The 17915-nt window shown below is 46.7% G+C and overlaps 1 protein-coding gene across 2 annotated transcripts in view; it reads right to left on the bottom strand.

Annotated features, from left to right (window-relative positions):
- Positions 1–2713: 2713 nt before the first annotated feature.
- LMBR1L (limb development membrane protein 1 like) overlaps positions 2714–17915 on the bottom strand; it is a 107995-nt gene continuing 92793 nt past the window's right edge. For both annotated transcript variants that reach the window (XM_078686104.1, XM_078686109.1), the window contains 4 exons: positions 15406–15496; positions 15036–15102; positions 7868–8029; positions 2714–5761 (listed from right to left, as the gene is read on the bottom strand). In XM_078686104.1, coding sequence (XP_078542230.1) covers positions 5703–5761; positions 7868–8029; positions 15036–15102; positions 15406–15496 — 379 coding nt within the window. In that variant the 3' untranslated portion in view covers positions 2714–5702. The remainder of the gene's footprint in view (positions 5762–7867; positions 8030–15035; positions 15103–15405; positions 15497–17915) is intronic.

Below are 17915 nucleotides of genomic sequence, written 5' to 3' on the forward strand. Positions count from 1 at the left end.
GATTCGTGGAGTTGCACTATGTGCAACTTACATGGTGTTGCATAAAAACTTCGTGGTATTTCGCAGAGTTCTGCTCCGCCCAAATGTTAGTCTGGAAGCTGCAAATGAAAGACTGGGGCGTGGGAGGAAGGAGCGGGTGGGGCCAGTGCTTCAAAGGCAGGTCCTGGCTGGCTCGCCCAGAATTAGGTGATACATTGGGGAGGGCCCTACTGTAAATAGCTTTCCTGAAGCACCTGGGACGTGTTAAGTTATGCAGGACATGTGGCACCCACTGGCTGACATTGTTTTGGGCAAGCGAGAGGTGATTTTAAAGGGGCCAAGATTATAACAATGATCGCAGCACACCACTTATCACAACAACAATACTCATTTCGCAAAAAAAAATAGGACAGTTAATTGGGCTCTTGAAGAATTCTTCTTTTTCTTTTATTTTTTCAAACTCCAATCCCCTTTTGTCATGCCAACGCGTTTCGCTGAGGTTTACACAAAACAACCGGCTTTGTCAGGGCTCAATCCTTATGTTACTCCTTGGTACCTCCGTAGTAAATTTCCTTTTCTTTCTCTTCAATCACTACTTTGCTCTGAAAGTTACTCCGAACAACCCAAAAGGCGCCTGTGTTTGTTTCTTCCAACTTCATAAAAGACGGGCAATTATGGGCTGACGGGTAAATTATGGGCTGCTGTCATACAATTCTATTCCAAAAGATGCCAAACACTCCCAGTTTTTCTGTGATCCACAGATTATCTTCCCCTCCTTAGTAACACGCCGCCGCCCGCTTCTTTCATAAGGTCTTCCCCTTTCAAAGTGCGCCCGCTCACCCGAGTACAGGCGACTGTAAAAAGAAGAACTCTTCAAGAGCCCAATTAACTGTCCTGTTTTTTTGCGAAATGAATATTATTGTTGTGATAAGTGGTGTGCTGCGATCATTGTTACAATATTGTCTTCAATCCTAGGATTGTGTAGTGAGAAGTAGGGTGTTTTCTTCTCCCATTGACATTGCAAGCACCCAAGGGAATAAGGAGTTTGTGTTTATATTCATGAGTGTATTGTCACATGAGCGCCAAGATTCTCCCATACACCCAAAAGGTTTGAATTAGTGATTTTAAAGGGGCACCTGTGCATTTTCTCACAGTGCGCCAGGGAGGGGCGCTTCGCACATGCTACTTCTTGCGATGTGGATGGGGACACAGGCTACTTCTTCCCCTGCTGAATCCTGGGCAGCTGCTGTGTGTAGATTGAACAGTGAGCACAGAAGGTAAGCGGCTGTTCTTTCTGCTGTGACGGGCACCTTCTAGGTAGGGCAGGATGCTGGAGCACTTCTCGGAGGAAGTCAACAGGTAGTTTCAGTTTTTGTACTCTCAAAGTTGTTACCCTAATGGAAATGATTGTGCTCGAGCGGCAATCAGCACTCCGAGGCGGAGGAGAGACGTACATTAACATATTCAGATTCCCGCAGCCGAATCAGGTTAGCATTTCCAAACTAAGCAGAGAGCGAATGAGAGGCTCCAAAACTAAAGAAAAAACAGCAAAATGATTTCAGCATCATTTATCAAAGTCAAACAGAAAGGCGCAGAGAGGAACCCAAAACACGGACGAAGAGATGAAATGCATGCTTCAAGTTCTTACATCTTTCGAGCTGGTGGGAGGCAGCAGGAGGGACTGAGCTTCTTAACTGAAAGTACAATTTTCTGTTTATTAACTATATATTATAATAATAATAAGGGGTGAGATGCGGCGCAAACTCCACCACATATGGATTCTGAGTTTTTTTGCTGAAGTCCGCACGTTTGCAAAACTCCGCTGGCAGAGGGTAGTTCACCGCCCACTCCTAAATTTGAGTCCAACTATAACGTCCCTGTAACCGTTGTTATTTTAAGTTTTTTTTCTTAACTAGTAGTCGTGTTTGCAGTGTGTTGGAGACAGGGGACAGGGCCTCCGACCACCTCTCAGGAATCCTGCTGTGTGGGACTTACAGGAGGTAACAAAAGGGCTTCTTGGCCCCCAAGGACCCTGAGCATCCAAGAGGACTTCATCGCCCAACCAGTAGTGAACCAGGAGGCGCATTTGCAGAGTAGTGGAGAAAGGGGGCGGGCCTCTAACCAACTCTCAGCAATCGTGCTATGTGGGACTAACTGGAAGTAACAGGAGGGGTTCTTGGCCCCCAAAGACCCTCAAGAACTTCATCCCCAACCAGTAGTGCGCTAGGAGGCAAGTTTGCAGAGTGGTGGAGGAAAAGGGCATGGCCTCCAAAGACCTCTCAGCAATCACGCTGTGTGGGGCTTACTGGACATAACAGGAGGGGTTTCTTTCCCCAAGGACACTCAGCAGCCAAGGGGACATCATCCCCCTACCAGTTAAAGGACTTTTGCTGTCCATTGTGATCTGTGATTGAACTCCAGCAGCCTCATCCTGTGTTCCGAATAGGTAGAACTCACTGCAACTCTATAGCCTCCTCCTCAAATCGTAGTGTGTGCAGAGGAGGAGTGGGCCGAAGTTGATGTGGCTGTGCTATTGATGGGTAGTTTGTTGTAATTGTGTGTGGTTGAAGCTGCTAGCTATACAAAAATTAAGCTACACTGGCGTTTGTAATGCTCATGAATTGCATTTAGACTAGAACATCTGGATTGTAACGAATCCAGTTGCACTTGCCGTACTTCCTTGGTTTGTGTTGGCAGTACTCTTACATGCAACTTCCAAAAAACCACAACAGTCTTAAAAAACAGTAGGTTTATTTGTAGGCAACGGCTCTTTTTCACAGGACTGAACAACTTGGAAGTCCTAGATTTACAACATAATATGGAAAGCAACAGCTGGTAAACAAGCAACGCTTCTTTGATAGAAGCCTAGTGCAACTCAACTGAAGAGTGAAGGAAAGCTTGCTGACAAAGGAACGCTCATTTAACGCAAAGGTAAACTGGGATCAAGCTTTCAAACTATGGGAATGTCTCCGGTACCAGGATGGATCAGAACCCTGCACCATTTAATTCCCTCAGTTTCCCATTACACATTTATCAGTCAGCTTGGGTGAAGGATGTGGTGGTTTGACCATGGTTTGCTCACACTTACACAGCAATACTTAGTTTCATTTAGTTGCCATCTTATTTTTTGGATAGACACCGGCATATATTTCTCTTCTCTCACCAAAACGACTGTTCCATATGAAATATCACAACTGATGTCTAAGAGGGGTAAAAGGGTTTTGGCTAGCCGAGTCTCTCCAAAGCAAACAATGCAAACTACATTTGGACATTTCTAATCTCGACTAATTTGATATGCCTGGATTACAAACATGCTTTAATAATGATTCGAGGTTCTAGAACAGTAGGGATGGAGAGGTCCTCTTAAGGGCAGGGTTGGGCAAATGTGAGGTCAAAGATCGATCTACTGCTGTTTGCAATTAGGTGATGAACGAGCCTGCATTCGGAAACACAACAAATGCGGCAAAGCTCTCCCATGCTAGTCGTTCATCATTTTTAAGTAGTTACAATTCTAAATGTTTTTCAGTCACACCCAATAGATCAAAACCTTCTTTTGGCTGAGTAGCGGGCACAGAGCAATAGGAGTTACGCCATGTAAACATCTCATGGCAGCTAAACTTTACAAGCCATGACCCTCTGTCTGTCATAAATGCTACAGAATTCATTCCTCCTTAGGAAACGTGTGGGAGTGTGGAAGTAATGGCGTGGTCGTGGCGCAGCAGAATGGGATGAATGGATACTCACACTAATACCCCTGTGGGTTGACCCTACTCCACACATGTCCCATCTTCTCATGTGCCATGGCTACATGGAAGACTGGGTTGATGCTTGGCTGGGAAGTCATGAACTGATGGAGACATTGTGCACTGCCAGCTGAGAGCCAATCAGAATGAAGGCTGGCACTGACCAAACAGCAAGGCGGTCCAAAGGCTATGAATCGGACCATTGGATACCATAGGGTTTCAGCATTCTAAAAATCCTAAGCCAATGCGAAGGAGGTGCATGTGGGGCCCATGCTACAAATGTCACAACTAGACCTTTGTCCAGAAGGATCAGATGCTTTAGGCAGTAAGTTTCTAACCAACAAGCTGTAACCTGGTGCAAGGGCTGTGGGGTTTAGGGTGGAATGAAGACAATAACATGTAAACTGCATGGAAGAAAGTTACAAAACATACCCAGCCTTTCTGAAAGCAGAATAATTGCATTTCAGCCACCTCTGCCCCACACTGGGAACATATATAGAAAACAAAACAAACATGCAAACAGATGTGACACACAGACATACACAAACATGCAGAAGACAGGCCAGTAACAGTTTAGACTGCACTGGGTTTATTGCACGTCATATGAGGTGTGAGCTCTTGAGGGGAGAGCTCCTCTGGATTCTCAAAGGAGGTACAGCCATGGCTGGTCCTCGGTATGATGTTAACACCAATGTCCCTCATTCATAGCTACTATATTTTGGTCTCTGAGGTGCCTGCCTTGCACTGCAAGGAGAATCTGGCTCAGCCATCGCAGATGGCCATGTAAACAAGCACATACCCATATACCCCGGATATACGTCAACTCTTCGCTCTCCCATACCCTGCAAAAGGAAAAAGTATTTCTTACTAAATAAGCTCACAGGTCTGATCAGGCAAGAGACAGGCTACAGCACACCAAACAGGGCCACAGGCAAAGACCACACTCCACACCACTCCTAGCTGCCCCTTAGTCTAGGGCATCAGAGCCAGCAAACCACACTACTTCAGACAAGGAGTGCTGAGACAGAAGTCCTTACAACATCTCAGATGAGGTCCTGAGAACAGCTCAGTCAAAACACGTGCTACAGCACTTTGCATGAGGATCAACAAGGCCCCCCTCGACAACACCCCAAGACAAGGGAGGCCGTGAGCGTGATCTAGATCAACCCACTCTATACCTCCTGCATGGGAGTCTGGGCAATGGAAACTATATTTGTGGGCACCACACACACTTCCCCCATGCTCCTGCACTCGGTTGTACGAAGCGCAGTATTCAGTGTGAAGGCATTTCTGGAAGTTGTGCCAAAAAACACCTCACACTTGCATGCAGCAGCACAGTGTTAAAATCAGAGCAGAATTAAAATGAGATGTGGACCTCAGACTTGGCTCAGGTATGTTTTGGACATTCACAGAACATCCGAGGTAAACATTCTACAGTCACAGGAAAGTTTCATTCCTCAACAATTTTTCCATTTGTAAGCAGATGTGATTTTTAGTACAAATGCCTCTATGTCCTCTCATTCACCATAGAGGGCATGAGAGAGAGAGAGGAAGCACCTCAGCCCTGTAGAAAGTGTGACAAGTGAAGGACACTCAGAGAAGCAAGTTAAATGTTTCATTAAAGTCCACACAGGGCAGTATCTGTGGGACGAGGAGTGTCTTTGAAGGCGTTTACCCAACTTTTCCCTCCATTCACAGTCCTTCCCTCACGGTGAGAGCACTTCAATACTGTGATGTTTGATCAGGCAGCATCCATGGTGCAGAGGGGCAGCACCTCACACTGGCCAAGAGTCTATGGTGACACTTGGAAAAACCTCACAAGCAGATGGAAGGAACTCCTTGAACGACTCCCACCAGGCTCCTCCGGAAGATGTAACTAGCATGTGCTCCTCAGGAAAGGATTTCAAAGCCGGGCATGCCGGAGTGGCATCCTCCTGAGATGAAGGTACCAATGACGCCAGAGGTACAGACATGTCAGAGTTAACTGATTTTACCAGGCCCAGAGGTTCGGGACACTGGGAGAGGTAGCTTATGGAGGCCTGTGGAGGAAAGAGAGAAGGGTTACTAAAAGTCAGCTGTGCATAAGGGATCAGAGTCAGTAAACAATGTTGAGAAAGTAGTGCTTGGGGATACCAATAAATTACAATACACTGTGCAACAAACGCTGAGGTAGTGTTAATGTCGGCAGCTGCAGAGTGTAAAATCAAACTGTGATTCAAACACAAATGTTGTGTCCAATGCTTTCAATGGCCACGTGTTTTTTTACTAGCTAGATGAAAAAAAAAAAAAAGATTTCCTTCTCACGTGTATGAGTTAACAAAATGTAGGTGTCAGATTAAGGTGTTCACAGAATGACTGTCCGGGCTGTGGGATTAAAGGAAGTCTTCACCGACTGCTTTGTGCAGATTTCATCTGCTGACATTGTATGCTCCAAGACTCTGTCCCTACACATTTATAAATTGAGATGGAACTTTTTAACACTATGCTGAACTATCTATGCAGCACTGACAATCTTTCCGTTGGAGCATTCATCCTCCTGCCTTGTTTTTTATACAGCACATCGCTACCACAAGTGTAGCCTCGAAGATGTTACCTCACCCTCAAAGGGATGCAGATGTATGTATTAGTGGATGTGAAGGCTGCTGGCTGGAGTGACCTCTATGAAGAATTTCAATGTGGTGAATTAACCCTGCTCAGAACAGCTGGGTTGTGTTTTAGCCTAGGCACGGAAATAGATACTAGTGGGAAGAATCCCAAGGACACTGAGCATATGTAGAAAGGTAGACTATGATAAGGAAGTAAAGACTGTCTGGGTTAGCATAAGTGCTTGAAGCACACAAAAGGTGATGGGAGGATGCTTGCAATAAGTCTAACCACTGGCAATACTTCAGGGTAGCACTCCAATCCATTGTCTTTAGCTCACCCTGCCACCTCATGCCATAACTAGGACAAAAACGGTCCTGGGGTGCTTGAGGGGAAAACTAAACTGGCCTGGTCGTTCGAATGTTTCCATGAGGAACAGGGTCAAGACTGATTTGCATATGGCTAGGTTAAAACTGAAGTGGCAAGGTGAGCGAACATTGGGTTTTATTTTAACTTGTGCACATGGGTCGGGTTCTCCAGTTGGAGCATTAAGCTGGCCATAGGCCATGGTCACATGACTTTAGTAGCCAATCCTGGAGCGGCCTGTCAAAAGGGGCAGGGCAACAGCAAGGAACAATTCAGAGGAAGCAAGCAACAATGAGTGGAGGTGGGGCGGGCACAACAAAGGATAAAGACTGGCAGTCAGAAAGAAACAGACTGCTGGGGCCACGTCCTGGTAGGACTGAGGGGAGGAAAGAAAGAGCACTATTAAAAGATACAGGGAGGTGGGAAGGGAAAGGCCGGACATTTCACTGGTCGATGGGGGAGAAGGAGCCTGTTAGAGGTATGCTTGCTCGACCAGGACACAAGACAGCAAGATAGAGGGTCAGGACAAACAAAGGTCATTTAGGAAAAGGTGAGAGATCACAGTCCAGTTTGCAGCAAGTCACTTTGCACCTTGTAAGAAGGGATAGGACTGCAGGAACTGACAAATCCTAGGGAAGAGCCCCAAGGACTATTCAACCAATAGTGTTGGCGAGTGGGTGGTCAGCAGGCACGATAAGGCATATAAGTAAGAGTGAAGAAGGGGACAGGGAGGTACAGGCAAATGGGAAGGGCGTGGACCATCAGATTGGTAACCTGCAGAGGTAGGAGATAAGAGTATGTTAGGGGCAGACACTTATAGGACAGGTAGAGCAGCATTTTGCACTGGAAGAGTGTTTGTAGTTTCCTATTTTTCCACACAGTGTGGCTACCAAACGTTGTCATTGTACAGCCATCTGATCAAATGCAACCCTTGCTGCCTTTCTGAAGGGCTGCAGTCGGTCGCTGGCAGTCAGAAAGGTTCGACATACAGACCAATACACATTTTACACTCCTTCAGTACTCAAATTGGCAGACACTCATCTAGCACGTTCCCACAGTCACAGCTCTTTCACATTTCACCAGTCCTCACAGACACTGCCATTGGTTCATGCTTTAGTGTACACTTACTACCGTTTCACTATAGGCTAGCGTTCACGGTCACCCAGGATTTATTTCTGCATCTGGTTAACACTCACCTAGTGCTCTGATGAGCTCAGCTTGTACGGCCCAGGTAAACTTCTTGACGAGGCACAGGGTGGTGAGACCAGCGAACGCCATGTTGTACAAGAACACGAGGTAGAAGTTTCCCAGCCAGTTAAATCTTCCAAAATCCCCAAGTAGATCAAACCTAGTGATTCCTGAAACCAAAAGAGCGATTTGATTAGAGACTTGCCACAACCAGGTGCACTGCCAATGTGAAGGCTGTCGATAATTAGCAGCGAGGCCACTCTGCAGCGGCTGCCACACTGCAACAATTATAACAATTAGAAGGGCTGCTACTCCCCAGCTTGCAGAACAATCACAAGTGCCGCCATTGTGCAACAATAATCACAATTAGCAGTGCTGCCCCTCTGCTGATCACAACTAGCAGCTCTACAATTGATCACAAGTAGCAGTGTTGCCACTCTGCTGGTTAATTATACACCTTAATTGAAATTTTCACTTTGAAATCCTTTCTTTCCACTGCATCTTGTTATTAGCTGATCAACGAGGACTGATCGCTCGCTGGAAATTTCGAAATCCCAGTGGAAGAAGGTGAAAATTGTGTCTTTACTTCACAAAGCTTTCTGGGAGGCTAAAGATTTGGTGACCCATGGTGCACACCTTTCTGTGCGACTAGAGTCCTGAGAGAACCTTACAAAAACACACAGAGACCACCAAATGCAGTTGAGAAATACAGGGACACCCAAAGATGTGCTCTACAGCCAAACGAAGGCCCCACACAATACTTTTATTCAAAATAGAAGAAAAAAAAACTTCCTTTGTTGCATCGTCTGTATTGCCAAAATTTTACTTTCGGCTTTATTTGTATAAGATTAACAAGAATAAAAAAAACAGGCAACTCTTAAAAGCTTGGAAACTAAAATAAAATGATTTAATTTCTCAGTTAGTAAAAATTAATGTTACCATGTTAGAGAACATTTGTTATTCAACGTAATGAGTTTCTTCTCAAGATATGAAAAGGTGGTTGTGCTTGAGAGCGGGTAAGTGAAGGAAAAGTCGGTGGCTATGTAGATGATTTCGACTTACTTCAGGGTTTATGTTTTAACTTAACGCCCCCTTCATGGATATCTCGGGATGTGGGTTTTGTCCTGTCCCAATGTCCTTTGTGCCTTTTCATATAAAACTCTGTTAGTTATATAGCAATTCTTTTAGAATATTGGCTGGATGTTAATACTCTGTTTGGTTTAGGATTAATGTCTAATGTAACAACGGTTTTATGGTATTTATTTTTTTGACATTTCCGTCTGTATTTATCCACATTTATTTTTTGCCAACTTTATCTGTATTTATCCATATTTATTATGGGTTTTGTGAAAAAATATAGCTGAAACTGGTATATTTCCACATTTATTTAATCAATAAATATGCAGTCATGCATGAATGCCTGCCAGGTTTCAGTGATATGAACACCCACAGAAGATAAATCAATGCATTTATATGAAAATATGCACTTTACAGTATCAGCCTTGTGCATATCTACTGCGGTTTAAGCGTCTTTACTAAAATTCCTATCTTTTTTAACCCCCTTACTTATCAATCCACACAGTTATTGGCCTGGTTGTTATGGCAAAGTATATTTAGAATCACTCACAAAGCACCCAATTTCCGTTTTTATCCACATTTAAAAATAAATACAGACCGGAAAATAAATGGTTTTAGGGCTCGGCTGAACGCGCGGAAGCGCGTCTCCGCCGAGGCTCTTTTGTCGGCGTGTCTGCTTCCCAGGAGACAATCCTGGCCGCGCGCATCGCCTTGGAGGCGATTTGAAAGTGGCACGCGCCGACTGGCACGCGCCGCGCTTGGCCTGGCTGTCTCCTGGGAAGCGCAAACATACCCAGGCACGCCTCCCCCTGCATGCATGTGGCCACACACACACGAGCGCACATACAAGCACGCAGACAGAGACACTCCCCCCTCCCTCGCACTCAGACACACAGGAGCGCACATACATGCACACATACAGAGACACATGTACACACATCCACACCGTGATGCCTTTGAAATGTGACGCGCATGCCCCTTGCGGTGCAGTTTACCCTATATCCAGACGCGGCTCGCACCCATCCATGCCCGGTCGCCCGGCGCCCTCTCCCGGTCCCTCCTCCGGGTCTTGCTCTGCTTCCTGCGGGTCTCCGGCTGCAGCGCGCCCGGGTCTCCCCTCTGCGGGTCCCCGTCCTCCGTAGCTCTCCAGAGCGACCCCTGGCGGAGAGTGTGTGTCCGTAGCCGCTACCTCCGGTTTCGCTGGGCAGCCCCGCACTCCTCGCTGCTGCTTGATCTGGGAGTCCTTGGGGCCGCCCGACCCCTTGTTGGTCCTGAGTTCTTGCCGCGCTCCGGGCTCCTCTCTGCGGCTGCAGCCCTCTGCTCTCTGCCCCTGACCTCGGCCTCCCTCGGCTCGCACACTCTCCGATCCCTCTCTCAGACCCCGGAAGTCTCCGCTCCTCCTCCTTCTCCCGGCCCGCACTTCCCTCCTCCACAACTCATCCTCCTCTCCCCCTCCCCTGTTTTGGACGTCCTTTTCCAGGACCCCCCTCCCCTGCACCTCCTCCTCCTTCTCTCGGTCTCACAGTCGCCTGCTGGGCAGCCTCGGGCCCTTCATGCAGCTGTTACGGGAGTTTGTGCCCGCAACCTGTGAATGCGCTGGGGGTGGAGGGGTCTAGGATGTCAAGGGGTAACACCTCAACATACGGGCATTACCAACGTCAGAACACCCCCTCGTCACACTCACCGTTTTGTGACGGGACCCTTGCCCACTGCTCTGCAATGGACCTCGGTGCCGCTGAGAGACCCGCAAACTCCAACCGCCCTTTGACACCCCTCATCCAAAGCTACTTGTAATGGCAGATTTACCCCCCCCCCCGCCCCAGTAATCCTGCGAGAGGGCAGGTAAATAATGGCATAGTGAGTTCGTACATGGTCTTTGCAGAGATGAGAGCAACTCCGGCTGCGGAGATGGGCCTCAGAGGAGCTCAAATCGTCCCCTTACTCCCTCGCCCCATGTCTTTATTACCCGGGTGCGAGGGGGCCCCAGAATGCCTTGCTGGGTGTATGTTTGGGAATCTGTTATCCGATAAAAACCCTTCAGAGGTTAGGGAACATGAGCCACCTGAGAGACTCCGCTACACCGCCCACCTCCACCTGTGGTGAAAGGGGTGGGCAAGAATGCCCTTTGACCCCGGCTCCACCGGTAATGCCTGGAATATAAAAAAGGAGACTTTTCAATTAAATGTTGAAATAATGTTGTCTAAGAGTAAATCACTCGGTGTTTCCTGCATTCCACGCATTCCTGCAGCCGAATCCCTCCTGTAACCCAATTTCTCTTGGATAGAAGCAAGTGGGAGAGGGGGGGAGGAATGGCTGGAAAGGAGGGAGCCATCGAGGTTGGGGGGGGGGGCTCTGGCAGGGAGGCGTTGGGCTAGCTCTGGTTTGTGGGCCTGCAGGGTGATGAGAAGGGGGTTCCGAGAAAGCTACAGCGTGCAGCCCAAGAGTGCCCCTCTCCCCATAACCAGGACACAGGAATGTCACTTGCAAACCGCACAGAAGGTCGGTTCCAGTAACAAAATGCCCAAATTTACAGGGCTTGGAAACGGCATGAACCGCTGCATTAGGAGCTATGCAAAAGCACATTGTATTATTATAAAACTACAGCATTCTCACCTAAATACGGTGCGTGTACACTGAAGAAACCTCAATAAACCTGGTACACGACTGCCAGATAGAAGGCAAGGTATGCGACCAGAAGGCGCTACAGCATCACACAAACAACGGCATTGTTCTATACACATGTTGCTAACAACACAAATAATACTGCTTAAATAGTGTACAATAATGACGGAGTTCATTTATCCAAAACGTGAACATAAGATTAGAATTCGGAAAACTTTGGACACCGTCTGGAAACCACAATAACTGCATGGCATGGAACCCATATAAACCCGCCATGAAAATGAAACTGGGACGGTCACCTCCAGGCAGGCGGTGTGCAGCCTACACAGGAGAAGGTAGCGCCCAAACTGCCGATCAGGGCTTTAAGTGGGCCGGGTCTCAAGGGGTCTGAGCACCGGTAGTTTTTTTACGGGGACCTCGAAACGGGTCTCTATCGGGCTCTGCTTTGAGCCCTGGCACAGGTGGTCCGTTTTTTCCCCGACTGCAGTGACAGCAGTTTGCTGTCACTGCAGTCCGGAAAAAAGCACCAGGGCACAAAACCGAGCCCGATAGAGACCCGTTTCGAGACAGCAGGCACATCGATGTGCTCTGCCCACACTGCTCTCTTCTCACTAGAAGAAGTTACGGCATGACGTCATGGCAGCTAAGAGTTGTAGGGGAAAGGAAATCATTTAAAGATTCATTTTCTTTCTGGATTTTCCTTCTCTTTCTGTAACTCAGGAGCAGCAACATTGTGGTGGGGTCACCGGGGCTTTAAGTGGAAGCTTTTTCAATATTATATGTAACAAGGCAAGCCATAGTTTCAGCTTATTTATCTTATGCAACTAATAACCATTGACAAAGCCAATAGTTCTGCCTAGTTGTAGGTATGATGTTACTTGTTGTATCACCTATCTGGATGCAATGACAGAAACGCAAGTCGGGCTGCACACTATGCTAAACACAGATTTTTAGCGCAAGATGTGTAAAGCCACGCCCCTAATTACACTGATCACGCCCCTTTGAGAGACCCCCCAGTTTTTTCATCCCACTTAAAGCCCTGCTGCAGATGCAAGGCACGGACCCCTTGGCTTCCATCTCTAAGGCACCGCAATCTCCCCCGGAGCCTCGTAATGTCGTGCAGCATGGTGGTCTGCCACTGAGTGCTGCGCCATCACCAGAACATCCTCACCCATCACGTCCTCTCCTGCAGCATACGCCTGTCCAGAGAGCAAGGGTGCCTTCCCGGCATTGCTTTCTTGGATTACAGTCCAGGACTCGGGACCGATTTTCCCGGCCGCCAAGAAAGGCTTGCAGCTTGCCTGGAGCATTCCAGCTTCGAAGAGATGATAGTCGTGCCCAGGTCTCCATTTCCTCCACGAAGCACAGTGTCCTTCCTGAGGCAGGCAGGGAACCTTAATTTTACCAAAGCTCAATTTTTGGGACCCAAGACTGCCCTATGAACATGACACTGTCCTTTAAATTGGTGTCCTTTCATGGAACACAACCCTATCCTGAAAGCAAGCCTTTCTTTGCCGGAGCACAGGACCATATCCAAAGCATATCTTTCGTCTGGGACCACATCTTCTTTTTTTGAACCTTGGGTTACGTTTCTGGAGCGTAGTTCCGTTTTCAGAACATTGTTTGTCCTGGGGCATTGCTTGCTTTCCTTGAGCACAGGACAAGGTCCGAGCGTGGCTTCTCTTTCCGGGAGCACATCTTTTCCAGGGCCCAAGAACCTGTACATCATCTCTGTTAAAGGAATAAAGAGTCGCTTGAACAGATTGCCATCGGCGGGTGTTGTTGACATAGTGATGACCACAGTGAAGAAAGGAAAACCAGAACTCAGAATAAAGGGTGAGTACACAGTAGTGTATGTCACAACTGTCAGACCTTGCTCGCACCCCTTTTATTAAAACACTTGTTTTCGAGCATGTGATTGGTAAACTGCACACTGACCATTTGCAAGAGATTAAGCTATTGGCATTGTAAATGACAATGCCATTTATTTATCTGTTTTCAAAACCAATACATAAATAAAAAAATTGTCATTTACAATGCCAATAGCTCTAACTTTTGCAAAGGCGAGACCGTTGCATTGTAAATGCTTGTTCTGTCTGTATTTATCTGTAAAAATCAGTAAAAACGGAAAACTGGGAGCCTTAGATATAAACAACCAACACTTTATCTGAAAATTGCGGACATTGTTTATATAAAACATGCTACTTAACCACACGGTCCAACCCACAGTCTTGTAGCAAAGAATTTCAGATCTTGAGGAGCAAGAAGGGTGCATGATGCTCTTGCAGGTTTGGAAGTGCAGAAAGAAAGTCTTATAACTCATTTGCTTCGGTTGATGCTGCTGTTCCAAGTGGCACTCAATGCAGACCGGCCAGAATAACACATCAGAGACCAGCAGCAACCAGGCGCTCTGAGCACCGCCCCCATCGAGAAGGACGGATTCCCTTGAAGATACTAACTTCACTCCTTTTTCGCAGTATCCTTCAGTTTAGCCTTCATTAGGGTCTGAGCCCAATATACTTTCATTCTACTTTGGTGCTCTGAGGCAGGTGCTACATTATGATAACTTCTGTTTGTGTAGTACTCGCTTCTGGAAGCTGCTGCAGCCCTATACACCCTCCCACTTAATCTATACGGCTGCCCGGTAGTCTTCATTAGTCTATCATTAAACGCAAAGGGTCTGATATGGAGTTTGGCAGTCTGGTTATTTCGTCACAAATGTAAAGGATATCCCATCTGCCTTGTTACAAGTGCATTATATCCATTTCACACCTATACTTTTGCGAAACTACACAACTTTCGCAACACAGTATGACTAGTCTCTACCAATGATTCACAAAACCAAAACACACTTCCCATGTAGGCCACACTGGATCCAGTCACTTTCTAACCATCCATAAACTAGCATCTAATACAAAAGAGTCTTATCTCTCACTCCTTTTCCCTTCACTACACACTAAGGCACAGTGACAAAAACACAATTATGTTCCTCTTGCTCCCTGGAGCACTACCCACATAAGCAACATGACAGACATTCACTCTTCCAATCCAAAGAGCTCTTGTAGAGTAGCATAGTAGCTCTACACAAATGCACTTCATAGCCTCATCAGAGGTATGATGCACTGTATACATGTGATCACAATAAAAAAGTGAATATGGCCATGCTCCTAAGAAGACAAATTACTTTGGTTAATTTTGGTGTGGGTTTTCAGGCCAGTCGAGGACAAAACTCATTTTCTACCGTGTTCTAGCTGCCGGTCATGCTCCTAAATCGATTGGTGAGCCAAGTGTGCGTCAGTAACCGTTGTCGCATTGCTTTACTGGTCTTCTGAACAAACTTTGGCTAAATGCACACCTATGACAATTATCCGATACAGTCACTAGGCCAAGACAGTGCTGCAATGACATGCGTGCCTAATGGGCTAGACTCTGTTGGCAACTGCTGCAGCAGGCAAAGCTTGGCATGTAAGGGCTCACCCAGGGTTCTGGCGAAGACGGGCAGCGCTGAGCTCAGCACCAGCAGGGACACACAGTTCCCGATAATCTGTGGAGGAAAAAGGAAATGCTCAAAGAGGTGAAGAGAAGGAAGTGAGAAAAGGGAAAGGATGAGCAGAGAATGTGTGAGGAGTTAGGTGGAAAAGGGAAAGAATTACAGGGACCACTCGCAGGAATGAGTGATAAGTTCCTGGCCGGAGTGGAGGAGACAGTAGTTCCAGCAGCACAAAAGAGGCAGTGCCCCTGCCTGGAAAGGATATTGGTGTGCCAGTGTCAGGACAGAGAGGCAGCTGCCCCCATCCAACAAAGCAGGTGTCCCATGGCAGCAAAGCCACACAACGAGACTGCGTACCTTGGTCATGGTTGTGTCGTTCCACCGTGGGAGCAGCCTGCTGAAGAACGGGGAGCTGTAAAATCCCACAAACGAGGAGACCATCAAATAACTGAATATATTGTTAAGGAACAAGCAAAAGAAGGTGACAAATTACAGGGTCAGCGGAGTAAATCACAAGCAATTCTACAGAAAAAACGCCAGATTACACAGGCAAAAACACAGGAATCATGCCTGATGACATGGGCTGTACTACAGGAAGAGTGCCTCTTGACAGGAGTAATACTGTAATAAGAGTGCATGACTGAGTCTGTAGAAAGCTTGGATGAAGATGCCGGGTGTGTGCCTGAAGACATGCGTGATACTGCAAGAAAAGTTTTTACAACACATCACTACTCCGTGGGCTGAAATAGAGAAACCAATTCAAGCCTTTTTTTTTTTGGAAGCTTCTGCTGCATGAGACACTCTGCAGACCTTAATGTCCCCATGGAGCTGCTGCTGCCTTTAACTCCCCTTCACACAAAATGGAAGCCTTCTGCAAGCTGGGGACACCACCTAGTTACACACCAATCAACTCAATCTGCAATTTCATATCCTTTGTAGAAACACTTCTTCAATACAATTCAGACATTAAGGTAATGGATCCAGAATTATCCTCAAAAGTTTAGAAATAAAAAAATTACACTGATGTGATTAGACCTTGTGACAGCAGCATAATCTCCACAATGGCCACTGACTAAGTGCCACGTTAAGATTTTATTTCACAAGCTAAAGTGACCCTTTGTAACTTCTTTGACCTCAGGAATTCGTATGCGAATCTCTAACATTCGTGCTACAAATGTAGTGTCAAAGGTAAGTAACTTTTCTTTTTCCAGCTGAGTCTGCAATAAAGGAGTGTGCTTTGAAGATAGTAACAAGTAGCACACTTGTAAACAATCTAGCTGGTGGAAAAAGCAGGCCTTACTAAGCCTCTTAATGCAGGCGGTCTACATGTGTGTTGTTATGTCCACATAATTTATATAGTGCTCGTAGACCGGAAGGGTTCTTGGCACTGATAAAGATACCTGGGCACCATATAAAGCCATCAGTATGTGTTAAAAATGAATAGCTGGAGAGCCAAAAGCCTTTGTGATAAGCCAAGCCTTTTCTGAATGGTGTCAGTGTGCTGTCTTGGCAGAAGGGGCTCTCCGTGTCCTGGAAGGTCTGTTAGCCTAGACATAAATGAGGGATCTAGGCTTTAAGACTTTGAAAATGAAGCACAGTGAATTAAACTGTATTCTATACTTTAGGAGGAGCCAATGAAGGTGTTTTAATAAAGGAGTAAAGTGGACTTATTTCTAACAAAACAAGACACACAGTTGCGCTCTGGACCACCTGGAGTCTGAGTCGCCAAGGTAAAGAGAATTGGAGTTAACTAATCACGAGCCCACCATCGCTATTATGTTATGTTATATGGGTATTTGTAAAGCGCGCGGCTACTCATGCGAGTGTCCCGGCGCTGGCCTAACCCTATTAACAGACAGTTTGAGCTACAGGAACTCCGCTTCTCATTAAAACAGCAAGGTTTTTAATTTTCTTCTAAAACTGAGGAGTGCTTGATCCGGTCTTAGGAGAGGCGGCAGGTTACTCCACAACTTAGTGGTATCCTCTCCTCTCAACGTCACGTTTTTCTCATAGGTGAACAACAGCTGTGTATCATCGGCGTAAGATATAACTTTAGCCCGTGATGCTCAGCCAGGAGTGAGAGCTGAGCCATATTTAGATTGAACAGGGTCGGGCTCAGGATCGAACCCTGAGGCACTCCGACCCTCATCGGAGGGATAGGGGTGGTGGAGGGGGGGCCACATGGTTTGCTGCCGACTTTCGAGAAAGGAGATTAACCACTTGAGGACCGTGGCCCAGATACCACAGTCCTGAAGCCTGTGCAAGAGTCGCTCGTTGGACATGGTATCAAAAGCTACCGAAAGGTCCAGCAGTATCAATACCGCTTTCCCTCCACTATCTAATGTGGCTTTAATAGTGTCCGAGACTTCCAATAACGCCGTCTCTGTACTATAATTGGATCTAAATCCCGATTGGCTAGGGTGTAGAGCATGGGTGGTCTCAAAGTCAGTGAACACCATGTTCACATACCTCTCCACGGCCATGGAGAAGTATGGCAGCAGCGTTATGGGTCTATAATTGCTGACTGTCTAGTGGTCTGCTGAAGGTTTTTTTAAGAAGTGGCACCATGTTTCCAGCACTCAGGCACCGCCCCCTCCGATAGTATTAAATTCAGGACCAGATTTACAGTTGGATTTATCACATCCACAACGGAGACTGGCACTCTGGCCAGACAAGGATCCGTAGGGGAACCAGATTTCAGTGCTTGCATTATTTTAAGCTACGTAGTCATTGGAATAGCGGGGAACTCACAAAGAGTCTTGCCTACCTTGGGGTAGATAGAGACCGGTACAGCTAGACTATCGTCGCTAGCTTGGCACCCAGTTATGAAGGCATCCTGAATATTTTTTCTTTTATTATAAAAGTAT

Source organism: Lissotriton helveticus, chromosome 1_1 (assembly GCF_964261635.1).
Source record: "Lissotriton helveticus chromosome 1_1, aLisHel1.1, whole genome shotgun sequence".
Classification (NCBI taxonomy): Eukaryota; Metazoa; Chordata; class Amphibia; order Caudata; family Salamandridae; genus Lissotriton; species Lissotriton helveticus.